General features: G+C 39.4%; 1 protein-coding gene across 1 annotated transcript; it reads right to left on the bottom strand.

Annotated features, from left to right (window-relative positions):
• Window positions 1-9: 9 nt before the first annotated feature.
• LOC132855141 (solute carrier family 22 member 23) lies at window positions 10-14,935 on the bottom strand. Its single transcript, XM_060883895.1, has 10 exons — window positions 13,767-14,935; window positions 12,430-12,533; window positions 8,958-9,112; window positions 7,965-8,133; window positions 6,196-6,323; window positions 6,006-6,108; window positions 4,326-4,537; window positions 2,991-3,023; window positions 2,758-2,881; window positions 10-1,608 (listed from the first exon to the last, which is right to left on the bottom strand). The coding sequence occupies exons 1-10, from the start codon at window positions 14,175-14,177 to the stop codon at window positions 1,245-1,247; spliced, it is 1,803 nt and encodes a 600-aa protein (XP_060739878.1). The 5' UTR covers window positions 14,178-14,935; the 3' UTR covers window positions 10-1,244.
• Between the last annotated feature and the right edge of the window lie 9,506 nt (window positions 14,936-24,441).

Here is a 24,441-nt window from a genome sequence, read left to right as displayed (position 1 = left end):
AGAAAAAACGTTATTCAAACGTATTTATTCACAAATGGCATGTCTTATAAAAACAAACAGTGGAAAGAAATATTTCCCATGAATTGCACTGCATTTACCTGCGTATTACTGATGAGAAACACTATAGAACAGACGTTATAAAAGAAGTACATTTCAATCATGGAGTCACTTCCGTCATATCAAATGACCATTTAAATAGCAGTCAACATTTAATTTTGTGTATTTACTTATTTATTTATTTTAAGCCAGTGAAATGAAGTTAAAAGTTAAAGAATCTTGTTGTGTCCTGACACCAAAAAAAAATTATTGAAATCGTGTCCAATCAGTTTTTTTTTCTTTTATCTCAGACATCAATCAAATTTAGATCTCCGATTATCAGTCACAATCTAAGGCCAGTTATACAGTATTTTGGACAGGAAAAAAAAAAAAAGACTCTCTGTCCATATCGAGCACAAAACAGTCAATTTTTTTGTGCGTCATCAATAAATTCATTTACTAACGAAAAACATTTTACATTCACATATTCAGTGGTTAAGGGGAAGAAAAAAAAAAAACACTGCCCAAAACATTTAACAGGAAATACTGAGCAGCCGAGTCAGCAGCCCTTACTGTGTCTGTGCTTTGCTCCGTTTTCATTTCCGAACACAAACGGCGATAGTAAAAACTATAATATTCACACACACACACACACACACACACACACACACCTGTGCCGGATTCCCTTAAAACACTCGACCCTCTCTGAAATGAAACCCGATCTGAACTCTGAGATGTTTTCAGATGACTAAAGCTTTTTTCCTTTTCCTAACGTTGTTCTTTCCACACACACACATGCATGAGTGTACTCACATGCATCAGAAATTAAGACTAACATGATTGATTGTATTTTTTTTTCCTGGATGTAGTACAAAACTATAGAAAAGCTAAAAACTGTGAGGCAATTTGCCAACATCAGCCTGAACTCAGTAGTTGTTTGAAAAATAGTCTCGTTGCTCGAGTTAAATTACGTCGATATTCATTTTCACCACACCATCAACGACATTACATCCATTCATCCGTCCTGGATTAAGAGGTTTGACATATTATGAGTAGTCGTTAGTTTGACATCATTCACCGGTTCAAATGCTGTAAGAAATCTTAGCACTTGTAACCTCATGATGTGAGCCAATCAGATCACTGCAGCTGTTCTTCATATGGCCCTGTGCTGGCTCGGATCGACGCAGCGCACGTGAACACGCACGCGGTCAAGTCCTCACTCCGTTCACTGTGCTGTTACTGGGTGCTGTGGTGTTGCTGGGATTGACGACCTGATGAAGAGGCGTGTCCTGGACGCGAGAGTACTCCCGGACCTCTTGCCTGGCAAGAAGGTGATGCTGCTCGCCAGGGAGGAGGGGCCTGCGCAAAAGCCCCTCCCCTTCGGCTAGAGATTCGGGCAGCGGTTGGCCGGTGGTCTCGGGCAGCAGTGGAATGCAAATGATGCAGAGGAGAGTGCAGCATGTGAGGATGACATGATGAAGGAAGAAACCTTTCTGGTTGTGAAGTTCCATAAGTGGAGCAGTTAGTATGCCGAATCCTGCGCTAGCCAGGACCAGACCTACACCTCCACCCCTAACACACACACACACACACACACACACACACAAGGTTATCATTAGGGCAGAAGCTTTTTCACATTTCATACAAACATATCAAGTGATGGAACAAAAAAATTCTTTATATTCCATTTGTACATTTGGCTTTTCTCCATCTCTCTATTTTTGGCCACCAACATAATTCAGTTGTTGAATAAATCAATAAAATGTTATAATCTTTTTCCCTGTCAATCACAACAATAATACTGCCTTGTTCCGCCTCCCAGTGAAGCCCCAAAAGCAAGAAAATATGCCCCAGAATGCAGAACTTGTCATCTTGATTGATTCAAATGGCAGGTTCAAAAATCTGGTCCCCAAAAACAGACAATGGCCCTGCAACAACTGAGCGAGAAAAATCTGGGAAAATTTAGAATCTCCATCTCCATCACATGGGGACAAATGACCTGAGAGCACAGCAAGAACGAGTGGCAGAATCAGTGACACCAGCAGTCATTAAAGCAACACAAACCTTCCCAACTTCAAAAATAGTAATCTCCACAATCCTTTGATTTGTTTGAGAGACAGAGAGAGAATGTGAGAGAGAGAGAGAGAGAGAGAGAGTGTCGGTCACACAGATGACAGACAGAGAAAGGAACAGACAGTGAATGAGAGAAAGAGACAGACAGAAAGGGTAACAGAGAGAGAGTGTGAGATGGGAAAAGAACAACCGACAGACAGCATTCACTAAATTCCAGGGGTTTCGTTACCACAACATAAAGTGGAGGTCTTGGAAAAACGCCCTCTTTCAAAAAAAAAAAAGCATACTACGAAGGACAAAACAGTCATACAGAGAGATTTAGTTTAGAAAAAAAATAAACAACCAAAAACTACGGTTATGGTTAGGGCTAGGGTTAGATGATCAAATAGGCCACGCCTACCCGATGATGCAATATCTGTTACGCTGTTCTGAAATCCCTGGAAATAAGTGCATCCCACCGACAGACAGTGACAGAGACAAAGAGAGAGAGACAGAAAGACGACACAGACAGAAAAAGACAGACAACTGTCTGTCTGACAGCCATGCCAATAAAGCTCATCTGAATTGAGAGAGAAACACAGAGAGAGAGAGAGAGAGAGAGAGAGAGAGAGAGAGAGAGAGAGAGAGAGAGAGAGAGAAAGAACTTACCTGATGACCGTAGGCGTGATCTCTGTGCAGTAGAAGATACTCAGAGTGCTGACGGCATGAGATGAGAACATTCCAATGATGGAGAACGCCACAGAGAACCGCTGATTTAACGTGTCCCTGAGAACTGACATTAAACACAACACCTTTAAATATCTGCCCATGGATTCGTTCAGTGTGTGTGTATGTGTGTGTGTGTATGTGTGTGTGTGTGTAAGAAGAGTAATTAATCTTACCTATATTGTGCCGGAGACTGTACTTTCCGATTACTGTTAAAAAAAGAGATACAAGCGTTCAAGATTCTTCATCAATCATGAGAGAGAACAAAGGAACCAAGAAACTTCTCACAACTCAGGAATATTCATAGATCTGAGCAAAACTAAATAAAAGTCCTGTGAGCTTCATGTTAGTGCCATTTCACCAGCATTATAGTCTTCTAGCCATTATGTACAATTACGAATATATTAATTAGAATTAAGTACAGTTACAGCACCGAACTTGTAAAAACTATACCAGTGGTCTTCTCTGTTTTTTTTCATGTGAGCCACACTGATAGGACAAAGTCAATAGGAGAGCCACTTTCACCGCAAAGTATGCCAAGTTATTCAGTCTTAAATAGCTTATCTGCTTAAATACAATGTACAATATTGCAATACAATAATTACTCGAGTTGCGGATGATGCATGCTCCCCATCAGTTACCTCTTTTGTCACTGTCACATTGCTTTGTTGCTGTTCATTTTGTGCGCAGGATTGTTTGATAAGAAATCGATCCATTTTTTTAGTCCGTGTGTGTACAGTAAACACAAGTTGTTAACTAGCATGAAACACAAACTAGCTTCTGGCAGGCCGCACAAAAAATGGCTATTGCGCAGAACGCAGTGAGTCAGTGACGAGTCAAATAATATATATAAATATATATTATTATTTGTAATAGAGCACATTCGTTTTTCTATGCTTCCCTGATTGTTTTTTTAATGTTATTTAAATGAAAAATAAATTTTAACCACATGATCATATCATTGTTCTCCCCGTGCCTCGGGGGTTTCCTCCGGGTACTCCGGTTTCCTCCCCCGGTCCAAAGACATGCATGGTAGGTTGATTGGCATCTCTGGAAAATTGTCCCTAGTGTGTGATTGCGTGAGTGAATGAGTGTGTGTGTGCCCTGCGATGGGTTGGCACTCCGTCCAGGGTGTATCCTGCCTTGATGCCCAATGACGCCTGAGATAGGCACAGGCTCCCCGTGACCCGAGGTAGTTCGGATAAGCGGTAGAAGATGAATGAATGAATGAATGAATGATCATATCATCGTATTATTTACTGCCATGCGAGCCGCATATTAAAGCTTGGCGAGCCGTAGGAGGCTCGCGAGCCGCGCAATGAGTAACACTGAACTACTGAAATTCTGTCATTTCTTGATCCTGAATAGACCAAAAGATCTAATTTGAATGGTGCAGCAGCTGCTACTTTCACAGTTACCTTCTCTTTCATAAAAAGTGCTAAGTACCAAAGGCATCAAAAGAAGACCAACAGTATCTACATACAACGTGTCCGGTGTGGATGTACACTCACAACTGAGCAGGCCGAGCTGCAGCAACGAGGCGAGTGCTGTGATGATCATGAAGGTGAGGAGGCCGCCTCGTCTGCCGAAAGCCGCCACTACTGGACACAGCACCAAACACGAGGCCATGGCGATGCCCGCCAGAGCGTAATAGTGCAGGTGAGAGGTGCTGCCCTCCAGAACACTGCGTGCAAAACAGTGGTGGATACCATAGCCTGTCAGCCTGAGAGAAAGAGAGAGAGAGAGAGATTAGGATTCTCCTCAACACAATGATTTAAAGGAAATAATTTCTAATATAATTTCTAATATATTTACATATATTTACATTTACAGCATTTAGCAGACACCCTTATCCAGAGTGACTTACAACTGAGCAATTGAGGGTTAAGGGCCTTGTTCAAGGGCCCAGCAGTGGCAGCTTGGTCCTGGGGTACGAACCCATGACCTTCCGATCAGTAGTCCAACACCTTAACCACTGAGCTACCACATCCCACATGTCTACATTTATTTCACTCACTCACAATAATGTACTACATACTACGCACCAACACTGTGTGTACCCTACCCTCTAGTGTACTACAAAGGGTAGTATCTTCTAGACATTTGTAAGACAGATTGTCACCAGCCATCTTGAAAATCTTTCCCCCGATCCAGAGTAAGTGCCTGGTAGCCCCGATCCTCTTCCGCTAAGTGAGCAACTTCTTGTTGGAATTTTCAGTCTGAAGACACTGCTCACACTTTTTATACTACACAACGACTTTGAATAGTGTGTGAGTACAAGGACGATTTGGGACACGCCTAATGTTTATCAAATTTTAGACATTTTCATTTTTACCCAACACTTGAGCAGTATGTTCTGATCCCACATTTCCTTTGTCGCTAGACAACATGAATTACAACAGGTCATAACCTGTCGTTATGGGTCATAAAGTGGTACCTGGGGGTCATGGAAAAAAACTTTTATTTTGAAAGGGTGTATAAAATACTTGCCTAATGGCACCACCTAGCTGTGACATGAAAGAGCTGATTAACTGCTGATTAGAAGACGTCACTCAGGCTTAGCCATCAAAGCTGGACAGCTGATTAGACATGAAGTGAGTAATCTTATGGAGACTCATGGTTGAAGATGTGGTAGTGTAGCAGGGATGTGGTAGTGTAGTGGTTAAGGGCTTGGTCTAGACAGGATGTGAGCGCAAATCCCAAGTCCACCAAGCTGCCACCGCTGGGCCCCTGAGCAAGGCCCTTAACCCACAATTGCTTTGTTATATATAAAAAAAAAAAAAAAAAAAAAAAATAGATAAAATGTAAGTCTCTCTGGATAAGGGCATCTGCCAAATGCCATAATTGTATGCTTCCATTTTACGTCTCCCACGTTACGAACAGGGGTGGGGGGTGGGGGGTGGTTTTGTAAAAAAAAACAAAAGCAGTGAAAGGGGGTAAAAAAAAAACAAAAAAACAACAAAAAACAAAAATAGATTGCGTCTTTTCCTAAGCCCTAATCAGCCACGACTGGACCTCTGTTTTCTGTTGTATTTTATTAGTCTAGAAAAACACTGACATTCATTCGCAGTCCTGGGTCAACATTACACACACTCTCACACACACACTCTCACACACACACTCTCACACACACACTCTCACACACACACTCTCACACACACACTCTCACACACACACACAGATATACTCACGAGTTAACACACAGCACGACGGTGCTCTTCCACAGGTTCCTTGTGCTCCTCAGCTGTGTAATACAGGAGGTTCTGGGCTTCTGCTGCAGCTCACGTTCCAGCTCTGAACATAACCGTAATCCATCATGACCACCGTTTAAAAAGTCTTTCCCAGAAATCTCTTCAAGTCTTTAATGATATCAGTGCTTACCTGTGAGAATCCCTTTAGGGTCAGTTGCAGTGTCCACCTTGTTACTTCGGGCGATTGAGTACATTTGTCTCTTGGCTCTGTGATAGTGCTGCGTGGCCAACAACCAGCGCAGAGACTCTGGAAAAACCCTAGAAAGAAGGAGGGACAGAAAATCTCATTTCTCCTTGGTTTTAGAATGTTAATTAACTTTCTAACTGTTACTTGCAGAAGCATAATTCAGTGAAATGTTAGCTTAATGTAAACAAGCCATTCTGTGAATTCTTACAACAATAAAATAGTAAAACTTTCTAACAATTTCAACAGTATCCAGAATTCCAGGATTTTTCATTTCATGCTGAGGCATTTCGGAAGTCTCGAGTTTTCCAATACGCCACCTTGCGGCTATGTTCTGATTCAAAGGCGGAAACGTAGGAAGTGGAAAGGAAGGAAGTTTAGAACAGGGTTGATATCCTGTCGTTTGTTATGTACACTCTGCTCTCGTTCCGTTTGTCGCTCTTTTTTTTTTTCCCGCACAAGTTTCTTTAAACCTTTCCATCTCGGTCCTATCTCCTTAAAGTAAATTTAATCAAATCTTATTTATATGAAGTGTGTAACATTTCACCTGCTCCTAACTGACTTATCTTTTAAATGTTCTGTTGTATTTATGATTTTTACTTTTATTCGCTAAGCAACTAAACAAGCTTTACTATACTATAGTTATATAGGGATATAGTCATTAGGGATAGATGTTAGAGATTAAAATTACATAATCACACCCTTTGTTCTCTGTCCTTTATGTTTACCATATATGATCAGTCCTGTCTTGTACTCTTTCATCGTGCCGGTTTCTACAGGAACCTCTGGAAATGTGGTGGAAACACAAACAGTTCCTGTAACAGTTTCAACATCCCCCTTTAACTCTGTTAAACTGGTTCCCTAAAACCATCGTTTTCCTTGATTTGACTCACGCTAATGGATATAACATCCATTTTAAAAGATACGGGTCAAATTTGACCAAGAACATCATTTATTCGGAACAATTTGTAGCGCCTGGAACAAGATTTATTTATTTATTTGTTTGTTTGTTTGTTTGTTTGTTTGTTTGTTTGTTTATTTATTTATTTATTACATTTATTTATTTAGTATCAGATTTATAAAGATTTTCAATTTTCAATCAGTCCAAATTTGAACCAAACAGTATGGAAGAGTTAAATATGTAACTCTTTTAAAAAAGCTTTTTTTTTTTATTCACGTAAGTAAATGCAAAATAGAAATCTTTTTTTTCTTGTCTTTTAAGCAGACAAAACATAACTGAATGTATTTCTTGAACAAAAAGCAAGAATTTGTCTCCTGCATCCGTCTGAAACTTCCTTTCTAAATGTTCTATTATTTATAATATGAATAGCAGCAGTTCCCAGGATGTCCGTGTGAATGACTTGTGCACAGGATCCAAAAGTAAAAAAATTAAAAATTTGATTTTTATATTATGTGTATATATATATATATATATATATATATATATATATATATATATATATATATATATATATATATATATATATATATTATGAATTATTAAATAGATCATCCATCTCATTCAGTAGACTCTGTTTTGCTCTACTGAAATTCAGATCGACTCATTTTTTCATCCTGAATCTTAGTTCAGATTTGGAATATATTATGAATCGACATGTAAATATAGTTAGTGCAAAAGTCCAGATGGGATTATGCAAGCTTTACAACTCCAACAACTCAAACGCCCACACGTGTATGGTGTATGGTGACCTTACCAAATGTAAGGAAGCATTAGGATGAAAGGAACGATGATGAGGACCTGAAGAACCTGCCAATCGTGGCACAGCGCTGCCAACCCTGGCATCAGCAGCTGTCCTCCTACCACCACCAGGCTGGCAACCATCGTCATGGAGAAGCGCCAAGCGGGCAAACACAGCTCAATCCCTAAGAGAGATCACTGCCAGGTTACAGGAAATAAAAAGATCCTACCTCATATTTACAGGATATTATAATGTACTTCCTTTATATACTTTTTTAATGGGGGGATTGTTTTTGTTTTAGCTTTTGATCTACATAAATGTTGTTTTTTTTTGTTTTTTTAAAACAGATGAACATTTTCTCTTCTGCTGAAGCGTCCTTTGGTAGTCGTCATGTCCCTAGGCTGTAAGTGATCTACTCCAGAGACAACAGTCTTTCTGTGAATACCTGCTTCAAGCTCCTTTAATGAAGAAAGCAGGAGCAACGATATTAACGTACGGGTAGTACTGTATGACCCAAAGTGTGTCTTTGTTTGTAACCGCAAAGATTTGTGTGTTTCTTAATCATTTGTCTCACAGTGAGAATATCCTCTTATGAATAGATATTAAGCAAAGACAGATTTTTAATTTAAGTCTAAACAACAAAGCAGGCAATTAATCCTATATAATAGTTTTTTTTTTTTATTGACTGCCCATATTTGTTTTTGACTACTTCATAATTCTGTAATTATTTAAATAAATTTAAAAAATCCTTAAAAATTAATAAAAAAAAAAAAAGGATAAACAAACAAACAAATAAATAAACACAGCTTTGCAATGAATTTTAACCTAACATTGAGACATGAAATATCGTTATAAAATCAGATGTGAAAAATTGACTATAAAAACAGCAGCAATCAGAGAAAATGTTTGGAGCAGAACGCAACACCGGCAGAACGAAAAGGTGTCTGAAGCCGATCGCAGCCCTTTAGTCTGAGTGTGAAGGAAGAAAAGTGAGAAACAGAAACTTACTCAGCACATAGAGGGAGAGTCTGATGGCAGCGAGGCAAAAGCCCTGAAAGAAGCGTAGAGTACTAAACATGGCCATGTCCACAGAGAAGGCCACACACAAGCCAAACACGAGCACAGACAACACCGAGACAAGCAGCACCGGAATACGACCTATCCTGAGAGGGAAAGAGATGGGGTAAAGAGAAAGACAAAGAGCTGTGTAACTAACACTTTGGAGTACACTGGAAATCTATATATATTTATCTATACAATACATACAGTACATAATCCGGACAGAGGAATCGTCATTGCTTTGACTTGAACTAAAGACAGTGGAGTTAAAGAGCAAAAGATCTGCTTGCTTTTGAGGACATTTTGAGGTGTAAATCTCAGTTTCATAAATTCTTAAATACTTGCTGATGTAAAACACTAGTGTCTTTATTTGTCACATACAGTGTATATTACAACAGAGCGAATTTCTTTCTTCATGTATCACAGCTGTTTGAAATCACAACACAGATTCTGCCATAAACTGCAGTGGCACGTTGATGGTGCTGGAGCTTGAAGTGTAACGTTTACATTTACAGCATTTGGCAGACGCCCTTATTCAGAGCGACTGGTCAAAAAGTTGATGGATAAGGGCCTTGCTCAGGGGCCCAGCAGTGGCAACTTGGTGGACCTGGGATTCAAACTCACAACCTTCTGATCAACAGTCCAACACCTTAGTCTTCTTGGTTCCTGTGCTGGTTCTCTACAGCCTTTTGCTGCCAAGTTAAACTAAATTCACTGGACTACCAATGATTAAACAAATACTACATTTGCAGACGCCTGACCCATTACACCCCTATGCAGTTCTACTCCAGACAGAGGTTACCATTCAGTCAAATTCATTCTAATAGAGAAGAAGCTGATCCATTGCATTGAGTTGTTTAGAGCTGAGAGTTTGTGACTGTTACATCAGTTTGGTAGTTAAATCAGTACAGACTGGGGGTGTAACCCAATGTTCACTTAGGGCTTCAAATATCTGTATGTGTGGATCCGTGTTTGGATTTGAACCCAACATGGATATGGCCTTTTATTTTAGAACACTGAAAAAAAAACTGCGGGCAACATTTTATTGCTATTTAATTAGCTTTATTCTCCAAAATCAAACAAATTAGTTGCATAATTTAACCCCCTACTGCCTTGTTACTAATGATGCACCATGCAGCTCTGGACACTCGTGTCATGGTGCCCAAACGAGTGATCCTTTGCTTTCCTCTGCCTTTCTACTTCTAAAATTTCTTTCGTTTATTGCTGAAAATCTGACTTTATTCCTCTAAATCCGACCCTTTTTCCTCTAACGAATCTCATTATCGGCTTAAATATCTAATAAATAAAGTCATTTTAGAAAGCCCAAATCCACAACCTCGTTCTGTCCCTTCATTCATCACCATCTGTTCGATAACATAAATCGGTCTTTATTTCTCCATGAACAGCAATCCAAAATAAATCCTTAAATGCTCTTTAAAATGCCCAGCATTGTAGCACCTCTATTATTAGGTTTCCCAACAGCATTTTTCAACATTTTCTACCACACAAGAAGTAATTAAACCCTTAGGCAAGGTGCAGTGGGAGCAAAGAAATCTATAGAACTGCATTTGGCAGTGAATCTCATACAGTCGACTGACTCAACAGAGCTTACTCCGTAATGCAGCTTGGTTGTATTTTTTCAGATTCGTCATTAAAAAAAATGTCTGAAGATGTTATTTTACAATTCTAAAATTCAGAAAACATTTCTTCTTTTGCTAATAGCAGCTAACAATGAACTAGCCTTGAGGAAAAGAGGAGAGCATGAAGCCATTGGGCTGCAGTCCAGTATTGTTCCAGGTGCTTTCATGTGAACGGACACAATGGATCACCTAGTTATAAGATCTAGGCGTAAAGGATGGGCAAGACTTCGGATACAATATTATCCGCATGTCAAAAATATGCAGGAACGTTCTATGGATATAGGAACCCATTCTTTTGGATCCACAACTTTTGCAATAGACACCTCTCCTAATATATGTTTGGTTCATTAGACATCAAGTTCTTACAACGTACTTAAAATCTCGGATTTTTTCACATCTGGAATTAACATTTGGTTGCTGATCAGACGGTTGGTAATTCAAGTCCCAGCTCGGTTACTGTTGGACCCTTGAGCAAGACCCTTTACCTTCTCTGATCCCAACTTCCTAACATGCTGGGATATATAACAAAAAGACTTTCAATGTGCTGTAATGTATACGACACAAAATGAATGCTGCTTCTGCTTCATCATACACAACATCCTGGCTGATGTGTCTCTGAGACACGTTGCAAAACGATCAGTCAAACCAACTTGGCAGCGTAATGCATGATGGCCACATAACATCTGTAGTATCAACATAAAAGCGTCTCAAGCGCCTGCGTAGCAAGAAATGACTGCCTACTAAATCGTTGTTTTATCTCTAAGATAAATAATTGCAAGTGTTACAACACCAGAAACAAAAGCAGCTGCTTTTCATAGCTTTTTCATCTCATCTCACATTCATTTACAATGTTAGCAGGATAGAAGACCGCATGACATTTTAAGCAACCTGGAAAGTGTACAGGTACACTACATGGCCAAAGGTTTGTAGATATCCATATATGGTTTTGACCCAAACTGTTCCAACGTGGATAAAAACAAGTTCACATTTGTTTACAAATATGACTTTGTATGTTGTAGTATTAAAATTTCCAATCATTGGAACTGAGAGGCTCAAACTTGTTCCAGCATGACAATGCCCCGCTGCACAAAGTAACCTCCATGAAGACATGATTTAATTTTGTGGAAGAACCCAAGAGTCCTGCATAGAGCCCTGACTCTGATTGCCCTACTGAACATTTTTGAGATAATCTGGAACTGGAGCTTCCTCAACTTTCTGATCTCACTAATGCTCTTGTAGCCGAATGAACACAAATCCCCACAGCCACTCTCTAAAACCTAGTGGAGATCCTTCCCAGAAGACTGGAGCTTATTATAACAGCAAAGAAGGTCTAACTCTGGAATCTAGATGTTCAGCTTGTACGTATGAGTGTGGTGGTCAGGTGTCCACAACATTTTGGCCATATAGTGTAATGAGATAAGATTTGCAGGAAACAAATACAGAGCATAGATGATGCAATAAAAGTGCAAAAGGCGTAAACGGCTTTCCGATTGGCTGTCAAATTGTGATCGGGTCAATCGAGATATTAGGTGTCAGGGATATGGAAAAGGGCTGGCAAAGTCTGAGAAAGACAAAAGAAGGAGGATTGAAATAATAAAAACAGTGGATTGGAGCCACTGAAGCTGATCAATAAACAACTGTTTGAAGAACTTTGTATAAAATGGCTTATGACATGCATTGTAATTCTTTCATTCTGCTGCACAGTATATGCCTCAGCACATGAAGGACCAAGAGACAAGGAGTGAGAACCATCGAGAAAAATAACGTGCCGAGCAGCTTACCAGTCCGCCAAAGCACCCATTAGCAGGTAACCAAATATGGAGCCCACCAGCAGTGAGAACTTGGCAATGTGAACCTTCCACTCCTCATCGCACACCAGCTGCCACTGTGGAGACATCACACAACAGTCATACCACTGTGATGTAAAACTATAAAAACTGTCTTATATGCAGCTACACCACAGTGCTCGATTCTGATTGTCACAAGGCCCAAAATGCTCGTTATCGTTTCAATAGAAACAATTACACCGAGACTCTTATGGCGAACTCTGCATAAACAGTATTATACATATATACATTATATGTATATATACACACATATGTATATACACACACACACACATAAATTATCTATATATATTTCTGTGATGAGACATTTATTCAGCATTTTTAAAGGAGTCTCCAGTGTCAGAAGTGAAGCTGTTTTTCCCCAAAGTTGTTCCACTTGGCATTTTTCATGAGAGAGAGAAAACAAAGAGAACGATTATTTACAGTGCAAGTGATAACTGGAATCATTCTCTGGAATTAGAGGAACAAAACAGAATAATAAAAAAATCACTATAATATATCCATTGTATTACGTTCTACATATCCAAGTAAAGAATACAAAACAATGACTATTACACCTTTAAGTAGCACCTTTTACTTTCTGTTTGTGACTTATGAGAAACATTCGTCTCATAGCTCCAGTACACAACTCAAGTAATGCCCTCTGACCGAGTTTATCTTTATCCTGCATGGTTCATGTATGTTTTTTCCCCAACAAACCTGCTGCATCTGTTCAAAAACATCCCTGTCATGTTATACATCCTAATCTTAACCAACTGACTGTTTCTAACTGCTGAAAAAACATACTGTATAGATATACTGCTGCGTTCGCCTGCCATAGAAGAGTTATCTCTCCTAAGCTAGGCGGGTGGAACACCCCAGACCACCTTATCAAACCCTGCATTCACCTGCTGACTTGGCTAAACTAAACTGAGCAAGCTTGTCCTTTATTCTCAAAGGAGTACAAATTTACCCATAGGTACATAATAGTGCTCTAGTTGGTAAACACCAGTGCAAAACGTCATCCTGGTGAAACCAGGTCAGATTTTACAAGGACACTACACCAAAAAAAAAAAAAAAAAAAAAAAAGAGAGAGACAAAGGTAGAGGTATTTTTGTTTGCAGCATCCCTTTAAATGTTACCACTTCTTCATAGGCAGATTTGTTCAATGAGGTGAATTAAAATGTGGGAAACACTGATGTATGATATGAACACGAGGTAGACATGCAACTGCTTGACGTGTTTGTCAAGGACATCTGACCAGTTTGCCAGGATATTTTTTCCCTACCCACCTTAGTGACCACATTCTGCTGCAGTCCTAGCTGGAGCTCAAACCTCGGTTCGGCGCATTTGCACCGCGCGCTGCTGCTGCTCTCAGCGCGCGACGCGTTACCGAACAGACCCGGTGGCCAGGGGCTCGCGCTCAAGCCGCTTTCGTTTCTTGCATGATCGCTCGGTTGGACGCATTTACTCTCGGGCTGCGCGAGGAGAAAATAATCCGAAAACTGACCGAAAGCGATGAGCAACGCAGGAAGCCATGTCAGAGCCACAAGACGCTTCTGAAAGCGACCGAAGCCCCCGAGAAAGGGCAGCACAGCGGTGTCCACCTGAGAAAGCAGCTTCGGGCTGTGAGTCTCCGGTGTTCGCGATACACTGCCGTTTTCGGGCAGCTGATCCAATCCGTGCAAGCGAATAGAGGCCATAACGGTGTCTCCGTGTTCTCACATCCACTCAGTGGACGCTCTTTGTCTGAGATCCAGTACGCCGACAATCATGCACTAAAACCGGCTGCAGAAAAGATCCCAAAAGCAGACTAGATCCGGTGTAGTCTAGAAGCCAGGTTGGTTTGATAGTCTAAATGTCTCAGATACGGCCGTGTTGTCATCCGAGTGAATGGAGCATTCCGGGTGATCGACATGCCGTAAGTCGCTTTTGTGGATCCTCCAGATGATCATGCCATCGCGCGACTGGATCCCTTACACAAGGACAGCATGTGTTGATAAACCTGAAGTCCTCGAGGTCCACAGGTAACATACCTGTTTATGCGCAGATCTCGTGCAGGCGTGGCTCCGAGACGCATCCCTGAACTGTCGGATTTTTTATTATTAGTAATGTTATTACATCGTGCCTCGGTGTCCGGTGCGCGTTAATAGATCTCGGTGCTCAAGTCGTGAAATGCAGCTTTACGCGGTGTCCAGTCAGAACAGAAGGATGTTTGCTTGCACGCGTGGTACCAGGCTACCAGGCCGGGGATGAATTCTTCACACATAGTCGGTCAGCGCGCGCGCACGCTCGCAGCATCCAAATGAAACGCCTTGCTCCAGTCTCTCCGCGCCTTCTGATTGGCTGAGACACTCATGGCGATCTACCCGCGGCGTGTGATTGGATCGAGTAGCAACAAAGAACCTTTGTGCATCCGTTCCCCCGCGCTCCTATTGTAAACAGCCGGCGTTGCACCGACAGAAGTTACACGCTGAAAATATCCATCCAACCCACCACTCCTCAGATCATTATTAAACATCACTTATTTTCACTACATTGGTGACTTGAGGGATCTTTTAGAGAATAAACCGGATCCACAAATGACTTATTGCTAATTTAATTGTCTGTCTGTATTGTTTTGTGGTCTTTAAATATGCATAGGTTCGAGTTAAAGGTGCAGGAGTTGTTTTTTTTTCTTACTTGTACAAATAACCTGCAAAATACCTAGAAATTTGAATCTTCAAATTGGGATCTTGGGATCCATTAGTCTTTTATAGAGACTCAATTACTCAACAGATCCTGGGGTCAGAGTTGTTGTTTTTTTTTATTTATAAACAAAATGTTTTTAGACTTATAGTCCAAACCCAAACAAGCTTACATAGTCTATATACTTTATACAACTCTATACACTTAATCCATTTTTATTATAGAATAATGTTCTACATATATTCTAGGTTATTGGTCCATGTAAGGAATTAAAAAGATCAATTATTGCACTTTTGAACATAACAAGGCTCATTTTAAGGGGATCTTACCTAATGCACCACACCCATACTTCTGCACAAACTTTGTTAAACCATTTGAAAAATCCTGCCCTATTTCTAGTTGCACTAATTCCACTTTGCACTATATACAGTACATAAAACTTACTTTTAGTAAGTTGCATCATTCAACCAGTAGGTGGAGCCACTGAGGCTTATAAGTCATTGTTTCATTCACTTCAAAATATTCATTTATTATGATTTATTAAAATTGGAATGTCAAATCCACAGACTGAAGGTCTGGTGAATTTTATTTCATGTCAGGCAAAGAGACTATATTAAGACTGGCTTCTAATTGGCTGCGTAAGAGATAATAATCAGTATGTATAATGAATGATGTACAAGAATTGTAGTGCACAGAGAAACAGGTTTACAGAGAAACAAACATTAAGGACAAACACTTTTCATCATCTATACGATAAAGCCTATCAAACTGGCTATACACACTAATCTACAACCAAATGACAAATCACACAGGACATAATAAAAGTTTAAATGAATGCACCAAATGTCATTGATTATAACTGATGCACATCGTTTATTGTGAGATTTTCTTTATTGTGAGATTACAGAGTAATAAAAAGTACAGGGGTTGGACAATGAAACTGAAAAAAAAAATTTATTCAATTCAATTTATTTGTATAGTGCTCTTAACAATTCACGTTGTTTCACAGCAGCGTTACAGAAGTATAGAAACAGCAAAAAATAAATAAATACATACATAAATTAAAAGTTTAAAATTAATTTATAAATATTCATTAAAAATTAAACATACTATATATCTCTAACGTCTATCAAAAATGAACAAGCCGAAGGCGACGGTGGGAAGAAGGGAACCTCATCCTCATTTGGGTTACACTGGACAGTAAAGAATGTAAATGTAAATAATATCCTTTCTACAACAGTTTATAAGTGTGCAAACGAGAGCTCCTGAGGAACTAACGGATCAGCACAAACTCTGAGTTCACTATAGACCCAACACTAATTCCTTCCTGCCAAAGTCTTCAAATGATTGCTGATAAAGACTAGACCATACAGTCTACTGACACAACAATTGTTCAAAGAAGTGATCACATTTTTACATTTATATTTTTAGCATTTGGTAGACACCCTTATACAGAGTGACTTACATTTTATACAACTGAGCAATTAAGGGTTAAGTGCCTTGCTCTGGGGCTCAGCAGTGATAGCTTGGTGTTCCTGGGATCAAACTCACAACCTATGAATATGTAGCCCAATACCATATCCACCAGGCTACCACATCCCCCATGACAGTCTCCGGTCGGCCCCATCCACAGCAATCCCATGAGTCACTGGCTGATTATGCAGCTCAATCGCCGGCAGGATGACCACCAGGCGAAGAGACTCCAACCAGGGGTAGAACATCAGGATTGACGAAGTAGGTCCGTAAGAATTGACAATCAGACTAGGAACTCAGAACACTGGGAGCTTGGGGGTGGCATGTATAGCTCAACTGAGTGAGTGAGAGAGAGAGAGAGAGAGAGAGAGAGAGAGAGAGAGGAGAAAAATGTTAGGTATGATTGTAGTCATGTGATGGACACTCCACACTCCACAGTCTGCAAACCTGGGCGACTTGCGAGGGTGGTAAGATGACAGCATTCAGACATCCCAGTTCACCAAACACTCTGTGCCCAAGAAAAACTATTCATAAAACTAAACAAATGTGTTTTCAGCCTGGACTTAAACATTGAGACTGTGTCTGAGTCCCGAGCACTAACTGGAAGTCTGTTCCATAACCGTGGAGCTCTGTAAGAAAAGGTTTTGCCCCTGCTGTAGCTTTTTGTACTTGAGGTACCTACAAATAGCTTGCATCTTTTGATCGGAGTAGGCGTGATCATAAAAGGATCATAAAAAAACAAAAGATTCAGATCAACAAACGAATTTAAATATTAGTCAAAAATAACACAAGTAAACACAACATGCAGTTTTTAAATGAAGGTTTTTATTATTAAGGGAAAACAAAATCCGGGGGGCACGGTGGCTTAGTGGTTAGCACGTTCGCCTCACACCTCCAGGGTTGGGGGTTCGATTCCCGCCTCCACCTTGTGTGTGTGGAGTTTGCATGTTCTCCCCGTGCCTCGGGGGTTTCCTCCGGGTACTCCGGTTTCCTCCCCCGGTCCAAAGACATGCATGGTAGGTTGATTGGCATCTCTGGAAAATTGTCCGTAGTGTGTGAGTGTGTGAGTGACTGAGAGTGTGTGTGTGCCCTGTGATGGGTTGGCACTCCGTCCAGGGTGTATCCTGCCTTGATGCCTGATGACGCCTGAGATAGGCACAGGCTCCCCGTGACCCGAGGTAGTTCGGATAAGCGGTAGAAGATGAATGAATGAATGAATGAAAATCCAAACCTACATGGCCCTGTGTGGAAAAAGTGTTTGCCCCCTAAACCTAATAACTCTTAGCAGCAAGAACTGCAATCAAGCGTTTGTGATAACTTGCAATGAGTCTGTTACAGCGATGTGGAGGAATTTTGGTCCACTCATCTTTGCAGAATTGTTGTAATTCAGCCACATTGGAGGGTTTTCGAGCATGAACCACCTTTTTAAGGTCATGCCACAGCATCTCAATATGGTTCAGGTCAGGACTTTGACTAGGCCACTCCAAAATTTTCATTTTGTTTTTCTTCAGCCATTCAGAATCGGACTTGCTGGTGAAGGGAAGGGTGCAAACACTTTTTTCACACCATTGTATGTGGTCATTTAAGGTCATTTTAGGTCATTTGACATCAGGGGCTTTCATATAAAGCCATAAATCTATAATTAAAATATATGTAATTAAAAAATGTACCAAATGTTCATATGTTCATAATGCTAATAAGATGCACTGAGATGATATCTAAAATGGTTGCGCTTTGTAACACGTCACTTCACAGTGAGCGATTACATTTTAAGGCCACTAGAGGGCACTGTGCTATAAGGAAGCTTCAATACAATTACAGTATTTTTAGAGCTTTGTACACACTTTACTAACGTGTTTGCAGTTTTTTAAGACAACCGGTTAACCTTCCCGACGTAACAGATGCAGAAAAAAGGCAAAAGGTGACAGTTATCATGGCGCATATGGCGCATATGACGCACATGGCGCATATGACGCAAACCTTCCTATGATTATGGAGTCAGTGTGTGTATCGTGTGTGTTAGGTAATTTGATAGTCAAATATTCACGCAAATAAAAGTGCTTAGGTAGGTGAGGGGCTATTACAGGTGGGCTTTGTGGTTAGGGCGTTTGCCACACACCTCCAGGGATGGGGTTTGGATTCCCATGTCTGTCCTGTGTCTGTGAAGTTTGCATGTTCTTGTCATGTTTGGGGGTTTTATTCCTCCTCTGGCTCAAAGTTGTTGGGCTGATTGGCATGTGTGTCGTGCCTTGTGATGGGTTGGCACCCTATCCAGGGTATCCCTTACCTTGTGCCCAGAGTTCCCTGGCAAAGGTTCCTTGTGACCATGTGTAGGAAAAACAATACAAAAAATCAATGGATGGATAGCTGCTTGCCTGACATTTCTGCAGATTTATTTGATTCCCTATTAGATAAGAAGTGAAAGCTACTGAAGATAAAAAAAAAATAAAAAATTTCATTAACATTTAATCTCTATGTAAACGTCTTGATTTTCCAAAGATATTTTTTTCTACTCTTTACCTTACAAAATAAGTGAACAGGTTTTTCCAGAATGGGAATAAAAATAAAAATGAGTTTTGCTGTCTGTTGCATCCCTAAGGCAATTCACTTCTACCTCTGAGTACAACCTGGTATGCATTTTTAATAGAAGTGTTTATACTGAGCAACTGTGGTCACGTGTCGCTGTGCCTGAGATGAAGCGAAGCCACGGATCCTGCAGAGAGACTGTGCATTCGCTGGCATGCAACACACATAATGAGTGTCGCAATGATGAGGTCAGCTATTTCACAAGCAGATATGAGCATGAAGTTAGACCTCATTCATTTCTCATTAATTTGTGAACCTTCCATTATATCTTCCCATCCATCAAAATTAGGGTGTATTCCAGAAACAATGTTATTTTTTAACACAATCAGAACACTTATTTCTGACTTTACAAATATGAGTGTAGCCTAATTATATAAAGATTTTAAGTAAACCTTGTTCTAAAATATAGCAGTGCTGTTCTTTGTCTGTCCTGGGAGAGTAACCTCGGGTTGGAGTCTCACAATGGACATCAGTCTAGAGGGAGGGTCAGTTTTCAGTAACGTGATCATTTTAGACTCTCCAAAACAACACAATGATCTTTGCACTCCTCCACTAAGGGAGTATCAGGTCAGCTAGCAAACTTTGGGCAACTGTAATTGATATATCAGTCTAGCTATGAATAAAAAAATATAAATAATTGTGTATATATATATATATCCCAGTGTGTGTGTGTACGCGTGTGTATGTGAACAATAACACAGGAATACACACAGGTCGTCACTCACACCCTCATTATCACCTATGGCCTATTTTGAATAGTAAATCCACCTACCAGCATTTTTTCACGTGGTGGAAAGAAAACCGTAAGACGTTCAAACAAAACGTGTGAAATGCCACACAGACATTAACCATAGTTAGTTCAGGATTGAATTCTGGAACTGTGAGGCACTAAATCCTCAATCTAACATCTCGGTACTTACACCATTGTACCAGTGTCTATTAAACCTAGACATTGCAAAATGTTTTCTGCGGTTCGATTTTTTGGCGCTGATCTAAACTATATACATAAACAAAAGATTCCAAAAGTCATTTTATTGCATAAGATAAGATAAGGCTCTACCTTGCCATGATGTAATGCTATTAGACTGGTTACATAGAAAATAGGTTAGCGATAAACACCTAGTGGACATTAAAACCTTTGTCAATATTTATGCATGAAACAGTAGATGTATTGAGTGTAAATAATGCAGGTACTTAAAAAAACGTATAATTTTTATTAGCAGTAGCATTATTAATACTATATATATGAGTTTGCCCAATTTTTCTCAAATATGAGTGCTGTAAACAGAGTTTTTCAACAACATCTACAGTAGAGCAGTACATTTAAACACCAGCCCTTGCCTTTAAGTAAACAGGGATAGAAAATAAGGACTGAAGATAGAAATTTCTGAAATAAATGAAAGGTAAATAAAAAGTGGGCCAAGAATTGAAGTTATAGTGTAAAAAAAAAAAAAAAATGTGTTCTGTGTTTGGAGTTTCAAGCTTACAGTTGACTGAAAAGAAATAAATAGTACATCATAAATTATTAAATAATTTACTTTCAAAATAAGTCAGTAATAAACTCCTTTTTGAGGACAATGTGGATCAATTAATTCTATTTTATAATAAAAAATATATACATTAGAAGAGATTAGAAAACAATGACTATCAACAAAAGGACAGACGACTGGTTTGTAAAATTTAATTTATAATTTTAAACTGGTTGCACAAGATAATGAGGTAAATGAGATCATTAAAACAGTCTATTATCAGTCAAGAATAAACTTGTAGCCTAATCACCACTGGAATCTACTTAGACACATCATATCGTATTAGAGTTCAGTGTTATCATCGAATACATAAACCTTGATCCTACAGTTAGTGTCATGAGATAGATAGATAGATAGATAGATAGATAGATAGATAGATAGATAGATAGACAGACAGACAGACAGACAGACAGACAGGCAGATAGACAGATAGATAGATAGATAGATAGATAGATAGATAGATAGATAGATAGATAGATAGATAGATAGATAGATAGTAATCCCAGAGGGAAATTCACAGCTCACATAATGCCTATGTCAAAATGTCAAAACTAAACCTTGCCCAGACTTGTTAGTGTATGTGGGTGTGATCCAGAGGGTGTCCTGGGAACCTGAATAGAACATATTACAGGTGAGGGTTAATGATTAAATATCATCAAGATTTTAATTCAATTCTTTCATTCATAAATTCATTTCAATTTCAAAATAAATTCAATTCACACATCCTCAGACAGTTTAACTACCTTCTTGGCCAGTCTAATAATTAAAGGTAGAATTAAATTAATTTAAAAAACTCAACCCAAGCAGCATGACAAGACAAGACAAGTATTGGTAAGGCAAAATTACCTCAGCCTCGTCAAGGATTAGAATGGATTTAGTCGGATTTGATCTTTACTGCTCAGGTTTCAAGAGCTTCATTAATGTTGAGCGTCTCTTGTGATTTATAATCACCTCAGCAAATACAGATTAGAACAGCCGATCACATCAGAGTTCATGATGTAACACTGAGGATTTTTTTATTTGTGTGCTTTAATCACAAAAGCCAGTAGTTACTAGAGTTTGAAAGTGATCTGATGATGATGATGATGAAGCCTTTATTTGTCACATCACATATACATTTTAGCACATATATCCCAGCCATGATACAGTGTCCCTGAAGCAGACAGGGTTAAGGGAATTGCTCAAGAGCCCAACAGTGTGATCTTCCGAATAGTAATCCAGAGCCTTATCTACTGAGCCACTACATTATAAAATTAACAAAGCATGATTGGTTCAGCTGTGTTCATGTGGGGTAGCTTCTAGCTAATAAATGAATCACAATAACTCAATAAAAGTATATTGAAAACATGAGAGCTTCATTACGTTACGTGAATTTATTTATTCTCTTAAGCTTAGGACATTGAACTAAAACAAATAAACTGAAGCAAGTTAAAGCAATCTATTGTCTTTATTAACTGTGAGTTGAAACAAAGGCTAACAGTTTCTGGAAAACTTCTTACTCTCAGATAATAAACAGACGTGTCACATTTTTATGGTAGTTCTATGTTCAACTACCTTGAATATGGTTCCAATATAAATTATGATCACTGCAAATAAACAAATATATAAGTACTTATGTTTTTAATGTATTATTAGCATAAAATTGAGTATATACGTACAGTATTGTATTTCTGTTCCAATAAAAAAAAGTGATGTTTGTTTGCTTAAGTCACAATCCCACATCATGATATCGCATATATCTGAAAGTAAGCTAATATGATTGGTTGATCTTATCTACTGAGCCCCAGATTACAATACTGTCATTTAGGGCTTAGTGGATTCGACCAGCCAGTGTCATAATGAAGACTGTGTTGGATGAATACCATGTTTTTATAATAGAGCGATCCTGGTGAGCCTGATTTTGAAATGTGGAAGCTATATGTGCTCTGGTTTGGAAACCTTTAATTGTAGCTCTATGCTATATGTTATATATACTATGTGTTATAAGTAATAATTTTCCTGGTGCTCATGTTCTTGATGTTGCTGTGCAGGTACTCGGGATCTTGAGCAAAAATGACGAAGCTGTTTTCCTTCATGCTGACATGAACGACACCAGCCTGAGGCAGTCAGAGATCCTAAACAGGGACTTCAAGATCCTGGTGGAGACAGTACGAAGCACATCACCCACAACAAGGATCATTGTGTCAGGACTGCTTACCAGTGAGGAATAGAGATGTTTAGCAAACGTTTTGCCTTAAATGAATGTTTACAGTCATGGTGTCATGATCAGAAACTGCTCTGGTAACTGGTATGCTTTCGGGGAGCGTCCTTGGCTATTCCTTGCGGATGGCCTGCTCTCCAGCAGAGTTGGAGCGGAAGTACTATTGGATAACATTTCCAGGACGCAGCGCACCATCTGAATAGTAAATCCCAATTCAGATTTTAATTATAATAGCTACTGTTCAACTCATCAAAATGTTATAAATGCACACACAGCTCGTCCTATAGAAACTGTGAAAAGTGAGAGCAAATTTCTTGAAATAATCTTAAACCAGAAAAATGCCTAATAAACAAACAAAAACAGTTCCTAAAGTTACGGCTTCTGAAAATTAGATCCCTTATACCCAAAACACTTATTATAAATAAAAGGATCTCAGAAAATAGCCTTGATACACTCTGCCTTACTGAAACTTTGCTTAAACTAAATGATTACAATGGTCTAAATGAGTCTACCGTATCAGGGTATATCTATAAGCATGAGCCTCGTCAGACTGGTCGTGGAGGTTGTGTCGCCATCTTTAACGATTCTCTTACTGTTACTCAGAGAACAGGATCTAGGTTTAACTCATTTGAAGTACTTGTTCTTAATGTTGCAAGAAAAGATTCCTGCTGTCTCTTGCACTAGCAGTCATGTGTAGATCCCCAGGGCCTTGTGCTAATTTTCTTAGAGAATTTTCAGATTTTCTTTCAGACATATTTCAGACATAATATTGGCCTCTCTATAATAAAATCATAATGGACTTGCTATACTCATTTGGGCTTAAACAAAACATCACTAGACCAGCTCATTGTCTTAATCAAACCTATTTGTACTTTTTGCAATATTTTTTATGTTCTGTGAAGCTGTTTTCATGTCCATTGTTAAAAGCGCAATACAAATAAATTTGAATTGAATTGAATTGAATGTTTAATGCATACAGGTTTTAAAAGAATTGCAAAGAATTAAAAAAATGTAATATACATACTGGGGGCTTAGTGGTTAGCATGTTCGCCTCTCACCTCCAGGGTTGGGGGTTCGATTCCCGCCTCCGCCTTGTGTGTGTGGAGTTTGCATGTTCTCCCCGTGCCTCGGGGGTTTCCGGTTTCCTCCCCCGGTCCAAAGACATGCATGGTAGGTTGATTGGCATCTCTGGAAAATTGTCTGTAGTGTGTGATTGCGTGAGTGAATGAGAGTGTGTGTGTGTGTGCCCTGCGATGGGTTGGCGCAGGGTGTATCCTGCCTTGATGCCCGATGATGCCTGAGATAGGCACAGGCTCCATGTGACCCGAGGTAGTTCGGATAAGCGGTAATATATTTCTATTCAGTAAACCTACTGGCATTGCTGGCATTGGAATTTTTTTTTTTTTTTTTTTTTTTTAGAAATTATGATTTTGGAAATGATTTTTGGCCCAATTTGTGACTGGTTAGGGATCCTTTCAGGATTTCTCAAAT

Source organism: Tachysurus vachellii, chromosome 12 (assembly GCF_030014155.1).
Source record: "Tachysurus vachellii isolate PV-2020 chromosome 12, HZAU_Pvac_v1, whole genome shotgun sequence".
NCBI lineage: Eukaryota > Metazoa > Chordata > Actinopteri > Siluriformes > Bagridae > Tachysurus > Tachysurus vachellii.
This window is presented reverse-complemented; position numbering and strand designations above follow the sequence as displayed.